Source organism: Acinonyx jubatus, chromosome A3, assembly GCF_027475565.1.
Source record: "Acinonyx jubatus isolate Ajub_Pintada_27869175 chromosome A3, VMU_Ajub_asm_v1.0, whole genome shotgun sequence".
In the NCBI taxonomy this organism is placed as follows: Eukaryota; Metazoa; Chordata; class Mammalia; order Carnivora; family Felidae; genus Acinonyx; species Acinonyx jubatus.
The window spans coordinates 98,748,712-98,762,159 of NC_069388.1; the positions used below are offsets into that span (position 1 = coordinate 98,748,712).

Consider the following 13,448-nt stretch of genomic DNA (forward strand, 5'->3'; position numbering starts at 1 on the left):
AGCATAATTTAACTAGTCTCTCTTAATAGGCATTTAAGCCATTTCCTACTTTAAACTATTTAATACTGTGGGTATGTCTAATTCTTAAAAGAAAGTGTGAAAGTGGAACTGCTAGGTCGAGGAGTCCACACATTTAAAATTTTGATTCCTGTAACAGCAAAACATTTCAATCAATTAATGCAACTGAAGGGAAGTGTGGGTGTGCAATGAAGAGAGCTTTTGACCTTCAGGGGTAACCACAGCATTAGAAAGCTATGTATATTCAGCGGGAAAACACAGATTCCATTAAGCTAAACAATTTGTGGGCATTTCTGAAAATGACTATCTGAACTTCCTCTCCTACTAAACAGGTTTGAAGGGCTGAGGAAGATCAGTTGAACTTGGCAGTACTCCCCAGCTCCTGTCCCAGTAGCTACCAGTACATGACACACTCCACTGCAGTTTCATTGCTGGGAAGGCTGACTAGAACTAGGGTTGCTCGTTCAGAGGATCTTAGAGTCAGAAGAAATCTGTGGGATCTTATCTCCTCACATGGGCTGAACCACCCTAACATGACACTTGTACAAAATGATTTCTGCCTGGATGGGGTTTCAGAACATCCCTACCATGGGTTTCCTTCAGCTGTAAGGGCTGCTATGTGACAAAGGGGTTGGAAGGTCAAGTAACTCGAGGAAGACTGGATCATGGTGGAGTGTCTTGGCTGTAAGGATTCTCATTTTAAAATGCTCATATGCATCGTGGGGCTTGAGGAGCATTCATGAGCATAAGCAGAATTTTATAAGCTATGGTGCTCCTCATGGGATCACTACTACATAGCAACCATAGAGGCACAGGTCTCACAGGATGGTTCCCTTTGGCCAGGAACCGTTGTTCGGAATGCTCACCTGCCTCCGTATCACCTGCTCCCTGGAAGTTACTGACCTGTGTCACCTGCAGCCTTCTCTGAGAGCAGAGGGCACGTGGTCTCCACCTTGGCACTATGCTCAGCCATAGGCACGGTCTTTGGCATGAGGCTGTGTGCCCAACAAGTAAATGTTTGCTAAGTACTGAAATCCCAATCCTGGAACCACTGAAAACTACAGTCAACTTGTTTCTAATGCATAGAATTTTAGGAGGCACCACCACATTCTCATGGCCGCAGTGAAAGATTACTTCAGAAGAATGCATTTGGTAACGGCAGCGGAAGGCTCCTTAACTGCTAGACATTTGCTCCCAAGAAACAGTTATCTTCTGGAATGCCAACTATTTTCATTTTTAATCTATGAACATTTTCTAACGCGTCCTAAGGGCTAGAACAGCAATTCCCAACCTTAAAAATGGTTTCAAGGGCTGTTTATAGAAAAGATAGGAAAATCCACCTTTGTGGTTAACTGTTAACCATTAAACAAAATTAAACAGGCTTTTAAATGCAGTGTGGTACCTTGGATTGGATCCTGGAACATAAAAAGGATGTTACTGGAAAAACTGGAGAAATGCAAATTGTCTGTAGTTCAGTTAATGGTAGTGTACCAATGTTAATTTCTTGGTTTGGACAAGTATACCCTGGTGATCTGAGATGTTACATTAGGGCACACTGAATAAAAAGTACACAGGAGGGGCACCTAGGTGGCTCAGTCGGTTGGGCAGACGACTTCGGCTCAGGTCATGATCTCACAGCTCGTGAGTTCGAGCCCTACATTGGGCTCTGTGCTGATAGGTCAGAGCCTGGATCCTGCTTCAGATTCTGTGTTTCCGTCTCTCTGCCCCTCTCCTGCTCACACTCTGTCTCTCTCTCAAAAATAAATAAACATTAAAAAAATTTTTTTTTTTTTAAAAGAGTACATAGGAACTCTCTATACTATCTTTGCAACTCTTCCTTTAGCCTAAAATTAGCCTAAAATAAAAGGACACAGATAAAAATCTGTGTCCTCTCAAGTCTCATGTGTTAAAATCCTAATTGCTCCCATATGATGGTATTGGAGATGGAGCTTTTGGGAGGTGATTAGGTCATGAAAGCAGAATTCTCATGATTGGGATTGGTGCCATTTTTTTTTTTTTTTTTTAGAGAGAGAGAGGGCGTAAGTGAGGGCAGAGAGAGAGCGAGAATCCCACAAGGGGGGGGGGGGGGGAGAGACAGAGAGAGAGAGAGAGAGAGAGAGAGAAGTGGGGCTCACCTGGGGCTTGTCCTCACCCAAAGCAGGGCCTGAGCTCACCCCATGTGGGACTTGAACTCATGACCTGAGTTGAAGTCAGATGCTTAACGACAGCCACCCAGGCGCCTGGGATTGGTGACCTTATGAAAAGACCCCAGAAAGCTCCCTTGGCCCTTTCTGCCATGTGAGGCTACAGAGAGAAGGCAGCTGTCAATGAGGAAACAGGCCCTCACCAGTCACCAAATTTGCCAGCACCAAAATCTTGGACTTCCTAGCCTCGAAACCCATGAAAAATAAACATTTATTGTTTATATGCCACCCAGTCTATGATATTTTTGTTATGGCAGCCAAATGGACAAGATAGTTATTTACTCCAAGCCTTGCCAGAGAGTCCTCAATGTAAAAGATTATGCATCTCTAAGAACAGAACTTATTTCCCTGCCTATTCCGTATTCTTGAGCTCTGGAATAAGGTTTAGTAACAATATGCTATGGCCTTTCACTTATGAAATCTCAACTGTGGACAAGAAGTTTTGTTATTGCCACGTATAGAGTTGAAAACAAAGCTCCAGGAAGTGACCTTCTCTAAGCCACTCAGCATAAATAGCAGAGTATCAGTCACAGGTTAGGCTTTTTCCATCCAGGCACACGGATTGCATCACAAAAATGAGCAGTTAACATCTATAAAGCACAAACTATACGACTACAGGGGGCAAGCACTGGTCTTGGTTCTTAAAATGGAAGATCTTATCTAATCTTCACCACCTCAAAAGAAAAAACAAAAAACACATGTAAACAATCCTGTGGCTACAAAAAAACCCAGAAGACATACAGATACCACAGATACATAAAAGATGCTTGACATCACTCATCAGGGAAATGCAAATTGAAAGCACAAATGAGCTATCACCTCACACCTGTCAGAATGGCTAAAACAAAAAGACAAGAAATAACAAGTATTGGCAAGGATGTAGAGAAAAAAGAATCCTTGTACACTGGTGGTGGAAATGTAAATTGTTATAATCACTGTGGTAAAGAGCACGGAGGTTCCTTTAAAAATTAAAAATAAAAATATCAGGCGCTTCGGTGGTTCAGTTGGTTGACTTCTGATTTCGGCTCAGGTCACGATCTCATGGTTGTGAGACTGGGCCCCGTGTCAGGCTCTGTGCTGAGCGTGGAGCTTGCTTAAGACTCTCTCCCTCCCTCTTCCTCTGTCCCTCCCCTGCTTGCAAGCAGGCAGACTTGTGTGCACTCTCTCCCTCTCTTAAAAAATAAAAAATAAAAACAAAAATACCACATGACTCAGTAATTCCACTATCAGGTATTTAACAAAAAAAAAGAAAAGAAAATTTGAAAAGATATACTCACCCCCATGTTTATTACATCATTTACAATAGCCAAGATACAATAGTAACGGAAGTATCCATCTATAGATGAATGGATAAGGAAGATGGGATGAAGACATATACAATGGAATATCATGAAGCCATAAAAAGGAGATCGAACCATTTGCAACAACATGAACAGACCGAGAGGGTATTAGGCTAAGTGAAATAAGTCAGAGTGAGGAAGGTAAATACCATATGTTTCTTATAGGTGGCATCTAGACAAAAATGAATAAACAAGAAGTACCAGAACTATAAATACGGAGAACTGATGGTTGCCAAAAGGGAGGGGCGGATTGAGCAAAATAGGTGAAGAGGATACAGGTTTCCAATTACGGAATGAGTTTAGTCACAGTAATAAAAGGGACAGCATACATAGGGCATACAGCCAATGATACTGTAACAGCATTGTATAGGGACAGATGGTAGCTATACTTGCCATGAACATGGCATAATGTATAAATTTATCAAAGCACTAGTTAACACTTGAAAGTAATGCAACATTGTGTCAACTATGCTCAAGTAAAACTTTTCTATATAAATAAACAACGTTAACAGTAGAAGTACTAGTCTCTCAGATGTTTTCCCAAGTACCCCAATGGCAGATCAGAGCTGAGTAGGAGACACTCTACTCCTAGAATCTGAGTACACAGCCAGAAGCAGCCTGTAGGAGGCATTAATGTTCTGTGAATGCTCAGTTTTCCTGTACAACTCACCTACATTTTTTACACTTTACTTCAAAATAAATCCACACTTCGTTGACAATAAAATGATTCTAAATATCTGCCAAGTGGATTCCTTCTTCCTCAAAAATCTTCCAGAAAAGTGACCGCCTGAGGCAAGACAACCTCATTCAGCCCATGGGGCGCTGCCTCAAAATGTAGGTCAGCCTGTCAGTTCTGCACGAGAGGCGAGGGATGAGCACTAACCAGGGTCCCCTCCAACCATTAAGAGGCCTGGACAGCACTTCTGCTGGCCCGCCACAAACACGCAGGTGAGAAACACGTGGTAATGAGCAGGTATTCCCAAAGTTTGAGACACACCTGATGGCCACATGTGAAACGTGTCCAAGGACCTCCCAGGGCCCAGCCTGCTTACCCAGGGGCTCTGTGTCCTTCTGGTCAGCTTTCCTGTGCACCATGGCTGGATATGTGATGGTCAGTTTGCTGTTGTGCTCCTTTCGGACAACTGACCGTCCAGTCCTATGTATGAGAACGGTTGTGATTGAGGAGAGAAAAACCTCAACAAGACACTGAGTAACAGCTGTGAGTGACGGGCCAGAGGCTTCTGGGGAAAGGGAGAGACAAGAGCCCAGTACTCACTTGCAGTGGGGACATCGCTTAGCACTCATGTGTGCCTTCCAGAAGGAAGCAATGAGTTTGCTCCTGCTCTCACAAACATTTTTCACCTGTTGAGAAAGGGCAAAAAAACGTTGCAGTACTATTTCATTTTACTACATTCATTCATTCATTCACTAGATTCATTTTACTATTTCATTTCACTACACCACATATTCATTTTATGATTCTTACCTTTTTTTAAAAAAGGAGTAAGCTACCCTCTTAAACATTTTCCACAGAACCCTAATATAGCCAAACTCTACCAATTACTGAGTGACTTCTTTAAGGCTTAAATTTCCTCATCCGTATGTGGGATTAAGACTGTTACCTCACCAAGCTGTTACTAAGAGATCATGGCGGGGGGGAGGAGCCGTGGAATACAGTAAGTCCTCAATAAATGCCAGTTAATTTAAAACAAACCTCTCTGCATGCAGCTAGTATACCACCCCTGCTGCCTCCCTCAGATGGACATCAGGGTCCTAAAAAAGGCACATCCACAGTTCAGCTACATAAAGGGGACTGAGCCTGGCTGCAAATGAAACTTTTTCCTGGGAGCTTCTGTAACTTCGCTAGGATTCTACCCCAGACCAATTATTCAGAATCTCGGGTGTGAAATTTGGGCATAAGGTGAGCTAGATTCTAAGATTAGTACTTCAAAGATTAGTACAGGTTGATTACCTATGCCATTCGTTCAACTGTTGAACAAATTAATACTTACCCAGGTGCTGTAGGGGCGGGGGGTGGGTGAGGAGGTAGCAACAGTTTAGTGTTTGAGAGAGAGAAAAAAGAAAAGAACACAGACACCACTCTCAAAATGAGACAGTATTTCACAACCTTGCTGGACATTGTACCTAAACCACCTAATTTCATCTAATCCTCTCATTACTCCTGCAGGCAGTCATTAAACAAGAGTACACAGAGGCTCAGGGACAGCAATGTAACTTACAATGTCACAGGCCTCTAAGAGGCAGAGCTGGGATTCAAATCCAGGTCTGCTCTGAGAAGCAAAAAGTATATACAAATTACAGCGCAGAGAGAACTATGATAATTATACCAAAGACCAAGTGTTATAGGAAAAGAGAGAGGTAACTTACATGTGCACCATGGGATCCCAACAGATTGTTCTGTACAATATGGGTTGTATATCGTTCTAACTCTTCCTGAATTTCGAAGGCAGTAGGATCAGCGTTTTCTTCTAGAAACTAAAAAACAAAGCGGAAAACCATACTATTGAAATAAGCAAGCGTCTGATTGCAGCATCATGGGGCCAGCCTCTCCTAGGGTGGGAGAGTTTAGTTGAAGAGAAGGGAAGGAAATTTCACACCGTGTTGTATTTACAAAACAGTAAGGCAACACTGCTATTAAAATAAGTAAATAATAAAAAAATCAAAGAATATCTGGCTCTGAGAATGTAGGCTAGGTTATTCAGACAAACCGAAAACTGAAAAGAACCAAGATAGGACACGATACTCCAAAAAAATTTAAAGCTCTGAAAAGCTGAGAGGACAGTGAGGAACCTGCCAGACTGAAGCAAAGCCAGGAATCTAAGAGGTCGCACAGCACAGGGCCATGTTTGCTCTGGTGCAGGGCTGCAGCACTGCCCAGCTCCAGGGTGGCCCTCAGTGCAGTTGTGACCCCTGTGGAAGGCAATGACACACTTCTGCGATGCTCCCTGGAGCTGTACAACATGGCAGTCCTAACCTTGGGAGCATTTTCCAACTCACTCATTTTGAACTTCTTATTCTGAAGGCCTCAAAGGATGAAGAGGACAGAAATCAAAGCCTGGAGTTAGTTCAAGGACAGAATTCCACCACACAAACACAGGAAGCTGGGAACCCAAAGGGTAACACCCTTAGGAACCAGACTGGGCCTGATACAGTACTGCAGCCTGGATTCCAAATGTCTGGGCAGCCTAGGGAGCCTTCAGCTTTGAGGCCTACGATGGTCCCAGGCCACCGTGCACATGGCAGAAGCAATAGGCATCCTCTCTGGAGAAAGGCAGTCCTATCCTAGGCTTCAAATTATTCCCACCAATAATTTTCTAATTATTAAAAAAAAAAGAAAAGAAAAGAAAAAAAAGACGAAGAAAAAGAAAAACCTTTCAAAAACAAGCACACAAGGACAGAGGAAAGAGATGAGGTGGGGGACTTGGACAATGTCCAAGTGGGGTAACTTGACAATGAAGGTGACTATATGGGTGATGGTACTTTGTAACTATTTGTTAGACTGTGTGATTAATGCATTTCTGTGTGTATGGTTTACTAAAGAAAATTTTTTAAGATAGTAATCATCATGAATAATTTTATGCCAACAGATCTGAAATTTTCGATGAAATGGACAAATATCTAGAAAAAATAGAACTCACTCTGAGTAAAGTTTTAAGAAAATCCTTCTCTCTCTAGGACATATGTGACTTTGGATTAACTTTTTTGGCTTTGTTCCCTGGAAGTCATGTGTGCTTACGTGTGCACATGTATGCATTATGTACTGAATCAAATCAAACTTCCAATTCCAGTCCAATACCACAGGATTAATTCTGGGTCTTTTCTCTTTCATGTATCCGTAACTCCCTTCTCTAATAGTATGAAGTCTGGCCTACCTTATCCTTAAAATATGTACTTACTGGATCAATCTCCCTGTATGTAAACCCTCTCCCAACAAGGCTGCCACCCCTCCCATGTATGGCTCTCACTCGAGAGCACCCCACTCTAAGCCCCCCTCCTTGTGGAACCCTCCTCATCCTATGTAGGTGCTCACATCCCTCACTGGGCCATCCAGGATGGGTACCTTCTGACTTGACTTGCACACTTGCATACTATGCTGAGCTTTTATCCTTAAATGAACATCTTCCTCACCCTATGTGACCTCTGATATTCCATGTCGGGCTGCCCACACATGCAGGTATGTTTTCCCCTTGAATGCCTGTCTCATCAAGGTTGGGCTCTGACATAATGCCACAGGTCTGTGTAGAAGCTCTGCCCACCTAACGTCTTTAAGACTGAATTATTCGGGAAAGGGAAGTCGAAAGGAAAGGTAAAAGGTTTCCCTTGTGACAAGAAACAAGACAAGGATGGCTGCTATCCCTTCAACACAGCAGTGTGGCTCCTAGCCACCAAAATAAAGAAAAAGAAATAGAACATGTAAGGACTAGAAAGAAACAAAACTGCCAAGATTCCCAGATGATAGGATTATGTTGAAAACCAACAAGAATTTATAGGTAAATCATTTAGAATGATACACTTCTGCCAGGTGGTTTCATAAAAAAAAAAAAATCTAGTATTTTTGATCTAGAGACAGAAAATGAATTTTACATAAGATACTTATAATAGCACCAGAAAATCTGAAGGATTTTTTTCTAATGAAGAGAAAAATGTCTCTGTGATAGATTTGGTGGTCCCCCTGTTATCCAAGTAATCAAACTCAGCATTACCGATAATGGTAATACTGGTAATTACCAACAACCTGACAGTATGTGCCTCCTGAAATGACACAAAGCATCCCCATATGGTGTAGGTTGTATTCTCACCAAAATGTGAATCTAGTAAGGAAAAAGTCAGACAAATCCAGAGAGTAAGAAATCCTACAAGACAATGGGTCTGAAGTCTTCAAAAAAAGTCAATACCATGAAAAACAATTTTCCACATTAAAACATCCTACATTAAAACAGACCAAAGAAACATAATAATCCAAAGCAATGCATAAGCCTCCACTGGCTCCAAGGTCCAGAAATGAAACTCACTGATGGCTAAAGTGGTATTAAGATGTTGTTTTCATGAACATTTCGTCAATTTCTCTCACGGCTTCACGTTTTCACGCTGAGCTGTTGGTATCTAGTGAGAAGACGTAAAGATCAAACGTTCTGGTGACTTATGGTGACGAATCTCAGGGACAACACACAAACAGCTATGCTCTGAACTGCTTCGGCTTGCCTGACTGCCACCACAGCCACCACCCCACCTACCCTGTTCAGAATTCTCTCAAGCTCGTAGACTGCTTGTAGGGCCCCGACTTCCAGAACTCGCAGCTGGCAGACTAAGAGGTGAATCACAGCCCGGGGGCAGGTCAGCATGTGACAGTTTAAACAGGAGCCCCGGAGCAGCAGGTAGAGTTTCTGAAGAGAGGGAATAAGAAGAAGCAGGATAATTAGAGACACAGTTCGACAAGGTAATATTCAACGTACTTAAAGTTTTTGTTAGGTAGCCAGTTTACTCCTTTGAGAATTCCACTTCACCTAATGTACCTGGAAAGGCCTCCGTGGCCCTATGAACTAGATAAATATTCCCCTCTATTTCTTGTTTCATGGTTTCATTTTAATTCCTTAAAAGTTGAAATTTAGTTTGGGTCTGAGTTAGAGAGCTACCTTCATATTATTTAACTAAGTACCAAATTCTAATTTCAGTATTTAAATATTTAACTTAAAATATTTAACATTTGCAGGATGCCTGGCTGGCTCAGTATGTGGAGCGTGCGACTCTCAATCTTGGGGATGCGAGTTCAAGCCCCATGTTGGGTGTAGAGATTACTTAAAAATAAAATCTTTAAAAAAATAAATAAAATATTTAATAGTTTAGTTACTAGAAGTTTAGTTAAATATTTGGCATTTAACTAAATACTGCATTTAACTAAGACGATTCTCTTTCCTCAATACAACTAACAGACCAAAAAAACAACACGTATACTGTCATCTGTAGAGTTTGAAACAAATCCTGGAGGCTAGGCTAACTGACATAAAAAGCTGAAAATACACAAATAGGACTCTAGACAAGAGCTTCATTCTTAACTCACTGTCTGGTCTTCTGGGCTTTGCTCACCTTGCAACCAAGCAAGAGCTTACAAATCCATCAGAAGAGCTCAGGGAGGCCTGGAGAACTCCAAAGTTTTCCTACTGCCAGGGAGATTCTGCCTGGATTTCTGAAGGGCATGAAGCCCCTGAAACAAAGTGTAGGGGATGAATTCAAATGCTTTTTCCTCCTACGTGAACAGAGACAGACTATGGCTCTTTTCAACTGGAATCAAACTGAAATTCATTTAGTTAGGGCTACAAGCCAAGTTGAATTTACTGGATTTGGCACTTTAAGGTTTTAAATCTCATGGTAAAAAGCACTTTAACTCTGTGTCTGGAGCTAACCTCTTTAGGCACCTCTTGTGAGTCCAGGAGTGCCCCTCACAAATCCCACCAGCAGCTCTGAGACCCACGTGTACAGGGCAGCCCAGGGCAGAACGTACATCAAAGAGGAGAGGGTTATACACTGTAAGCGGAAGCTCAATGTGGCCCAGGTGGCCAGGGCAGCTGTTGAAGTCCTGCACACAGGTGGAGCACACCTCTTTGGAATCCGCAGGGCCCAAAGCTAAATCGTACAGGCCGTTCACTGATGGGTTTCCCAGGCTGTCCAGGTAACGAGGGTTCGTAATGGACTTAACGCTTAATTTCCTAAGGAAATAAAAAGACCAAGGGAAAATGAAGGTTACCCAACTTCTCAAATGTTTTTTTTTTTTTTTTTTGGCACTTCATAGCTAAATGATGATTCCACATTTATTTCCTCAGACATGCTGACAGCTTCAGAGGGCAGAATCTGTGTATGCCTTGCTCACCACTGTAGCTCAGCACTTAGCACAGAGCCTGCACGCTGCATGTGCTCAATAACTACGTGCTGAATAGGTAAGAGTGGTAAAATATGTAAAAAACAGATTTAGTGCAAATCTTGCGGAGTACAATGGGGAATATTTACAGAAAGTAGTTAAGTGCCTTACCACATGCTAAATGCTTTACAAGCAGCATTTAGTCTGACTTCACCCCTGTGAGATGAGCATCACTATATGCATTTTTCAGAGGAGGAAACTGCAGTTCAGAACAGTTAGGTGATTTAATCCAGGTGACACAGCCAGGATTGGGGGGGGGGGGAGCACGGTGGAAAGAGGCAGGATATTGACCACAACTAACTCCAAAGCCCACACAGTTCAGTAAAGAGAAGATAACCCGATAATTCCCATATGCAGAAGTAGTAAATTGAAATTAAACACAAATATGCAGACCCTTGAGAAGTATAACCTAAGTTATACTAAAAGTTCACTTAAGTCAGCCTAAAAGTTATACTAAGTTCACTAAAAGTTTCATCACAGTATTTTGTGTTTGGTTTAAAGGGGGCTCCCACAGAACTCCTAACTACTTTTACCAAAGTACATTTATGCCAAGTTTGCTTTATAAATTTTTTTTGACTTTGGAAATAAAGACAGTTATCCAAATCTCACAACCTAAAAAAAAAACCAAAAAACAAAAAAACACTGTTATTATTTAGCATTAAATGAGTATTTTTAGATCAATAAAATTCTTTGGAAACATAATTCTTAAGGGCTATAAAATCTTTCATTATGTAGCAATTAATAATTCATTTAACCAAGCTCTATTGTAAGTAGGCTTACAAAACCTATCTGCATAAAGATTTACACAGGATACTTCAAACTTCTAATCATGTCCTAGGAATATAATTATTTCCTCAGTGAACTGGAATCCCTGAATCGAAGGGTACAAAATGTTTGAAACTACTGACATATTCTGCTACCTTGCATTCTAGAAAAGGTGGGTTAATCGTAGATTGCCAGTCTTAACTAGCACTGAATCTTAGCACTTAATCTTTCCAGGGGCACCTGGCTGGCTCAGTCAGTAGAGCATGAACTCCTGATCGCAGGGTCCTGAATTCGAGGCCCACATTGGGCGTGGAATCTACTTAAAAAAAAAAAAAAAAAAAAATCTTTCCAAATTTCAGGTGAAAAAATGCTACTCCACCATACATTAAAGCTTATATATTTATTTTGAGACAGAGAGAGCACGAGCAGGGGAGGGGCATAGAGGGAGAGTGAATCCCAAACAGGATCCACACTGTGGAGCCCAACTCAGGGCTTGAACCCATGACCCATGAGATCAGGACCTGAGCAGAAACCAAGAGTCAGATGCTTAACCAGCCGAGCCACCCAGGTGCTCCATTTTAATTTTTTATTACAATATTTCTTTTAAACTGCTTTAGTCCTTTACTTTTAATTAAAATCTTAATGGTTTCATTATTGTCATGAGCTCCTTACACGAGGACCTTAATCTTTTACTATAATGGTGGCAAATATTTTTCTCAGTTTACAATTTACCTTTTGTCATTTTTCACATTAAAGCTTTTTTTAAAAGTAAAAAAAAAAAAATTTTTTTTGAAAGAGAGAGACACAGCGTGAGCAGGGAACGGTCAGAGAGAGAGAGGGACACACAGAATTCAAAGAAGACTCCAGGCTCCCAGCTGTCAGCACAGAGCCCAACAGTGGGCCGAACTCAAGAACTGAGAGATCATGACCCAAGCCAAAATTGGAGGCTCAACCAATTGAACCACCCTGGCGCCCCTCACATTAAAGTTTTAAAAATTCTTTAACAGTTTCCTTGAGATATAGCTCACATACTACACAACTCTTAAACCGTTCGCTCAGTGGTTTTTAGCTTATCTACAGAGTTGTACAATCATCACCATTAGTCTATTTAGAACATTTTCATCCGTAGTAAAACAAACCCTGTATCCATTAGAAGCCATTCTCCTTGTCACAGAAATAAAAGAACCTAAAAACAATAAGGTCCTGCAAATAAAGTTTCGAGGGTGTGGCCAACAAATGCTACGGTGATCAAAATGAGGACTTAACAGAGTCCCTTGATTTAGCAACTGGGCAGACAATATAGGGGGTCCTAGCAAAGAGAATATGTCACTTAAACTGAGTCTTGAAGGATAATCATTTTGACAAATTGCGTTCTTAACCACGTCAGGGACATTACAGCAACTCTGCAAACGCTAATTACCAAGGAAACTGATGGATGGGAACATTGCAATGTGGGAACCTTCATCCCCCCCCCCCCCCGCCAGCGCAAACTCTAACCTAGCCCCACCGGGTTCTAGGCAGTCCACGCCAATCCACGACGTTCCCGGAACTACGGGTCCCAAAAGGCCAAGCGCCACACAACCACTGACTCGGAGGATAAACTGGGCGCAAGACCTTTTGGGAACAGTAGTTCATGGCGCCAACCTCAACAAGCAGGCTCTGCATGCTTCCTCCCCACCATCTCCTTACTTGAGCTCGTCGGCCGAATACATCCCGAAGGAAATGCCCTGCAGCCTCCGCCAGGGCATGGTCTTCGAGCCCAACATCCTTCACGTAAGCTGCGAGTTCTGACACCCAGAGAGAGATTCTAATGACCACGGGCAACTTAACTCAGCCTAAAGCCCGCAGCCACCATGTGATTTACATTCCGCTTACGCGCGAGAAAAGCTCGCTGGAATGAGATTTACGTGGACGAGACCACTTTCACGGTAGGGGGGGAAGTAATTTGACGACTTTCGCTCATTTACTCACCCTCTTATTTTGAAAATAGCGAAGAAATAGGTCACTAAAATAATCGTTTTGGAAAGTTTCTCCGAGGAAAGCGAGGCATTTTGATCTTTTAACTTCCGTAACAAATTCTTTCAAACCACGAGCTTTTAACCTATTTCTTGATTGATTTTGTCTTGTTCCGTCTCAGCCAATAGCCGAGCTATTCCCCGCCCCGCCATGGGGTGATCCTGAAGGTCA

At 42.1% G+C, this 13,448-nt stretch overlaps 1 protein-coding gene across 2 annotated transcripts in view; it reads right to left on the bottom strand.

Moving 5' to 3' along the window:
• POLR1A (RNA polymerase I subunit A) overlaps positions 1-13,372 on the bottom strand; it is a 74,852-nt gene extending 61,480 nt beyond the window's left edge. The window contains exons 1-6 of one of the 2 annotated variants that reach the window (XM_053200865.1): positions 13,233-13,372; positions 10,083-10,287; positions 8,818-8,967; positions 5,951-6,058; positions 4,839-4,924; positions 4,615-4,718 (exon numbers count right to left, since the gene is read on the bottom strand). In XM_053200865.1, the coding sequence (XP_053056840.1) occupies positions 4,615-4,718; positions 4,839-4,924; positions 5,951-6,058; positions 8,818-8,925 (406 nt within the window). In that variant the 5' untranslated portion in view covers positions 8,926-8,967; positions 10,083-10,287; positions 13,233-13,372. Of the gene's footprint in view, positions 1-4,614; positions 4,719-4,838; positions 4,925-5,950; positions 6,059-8,817; positions 8,968-10,082; positions 10,288-12,950; positions 13,152-13,232 lie in introns of those variants that run through there. The other variant, XM_015075766.3, reaches the window with a different exon arrangement.
• Between the last annotated feature and the right edge of the window lie 76 nt (positions 13,373-13,448).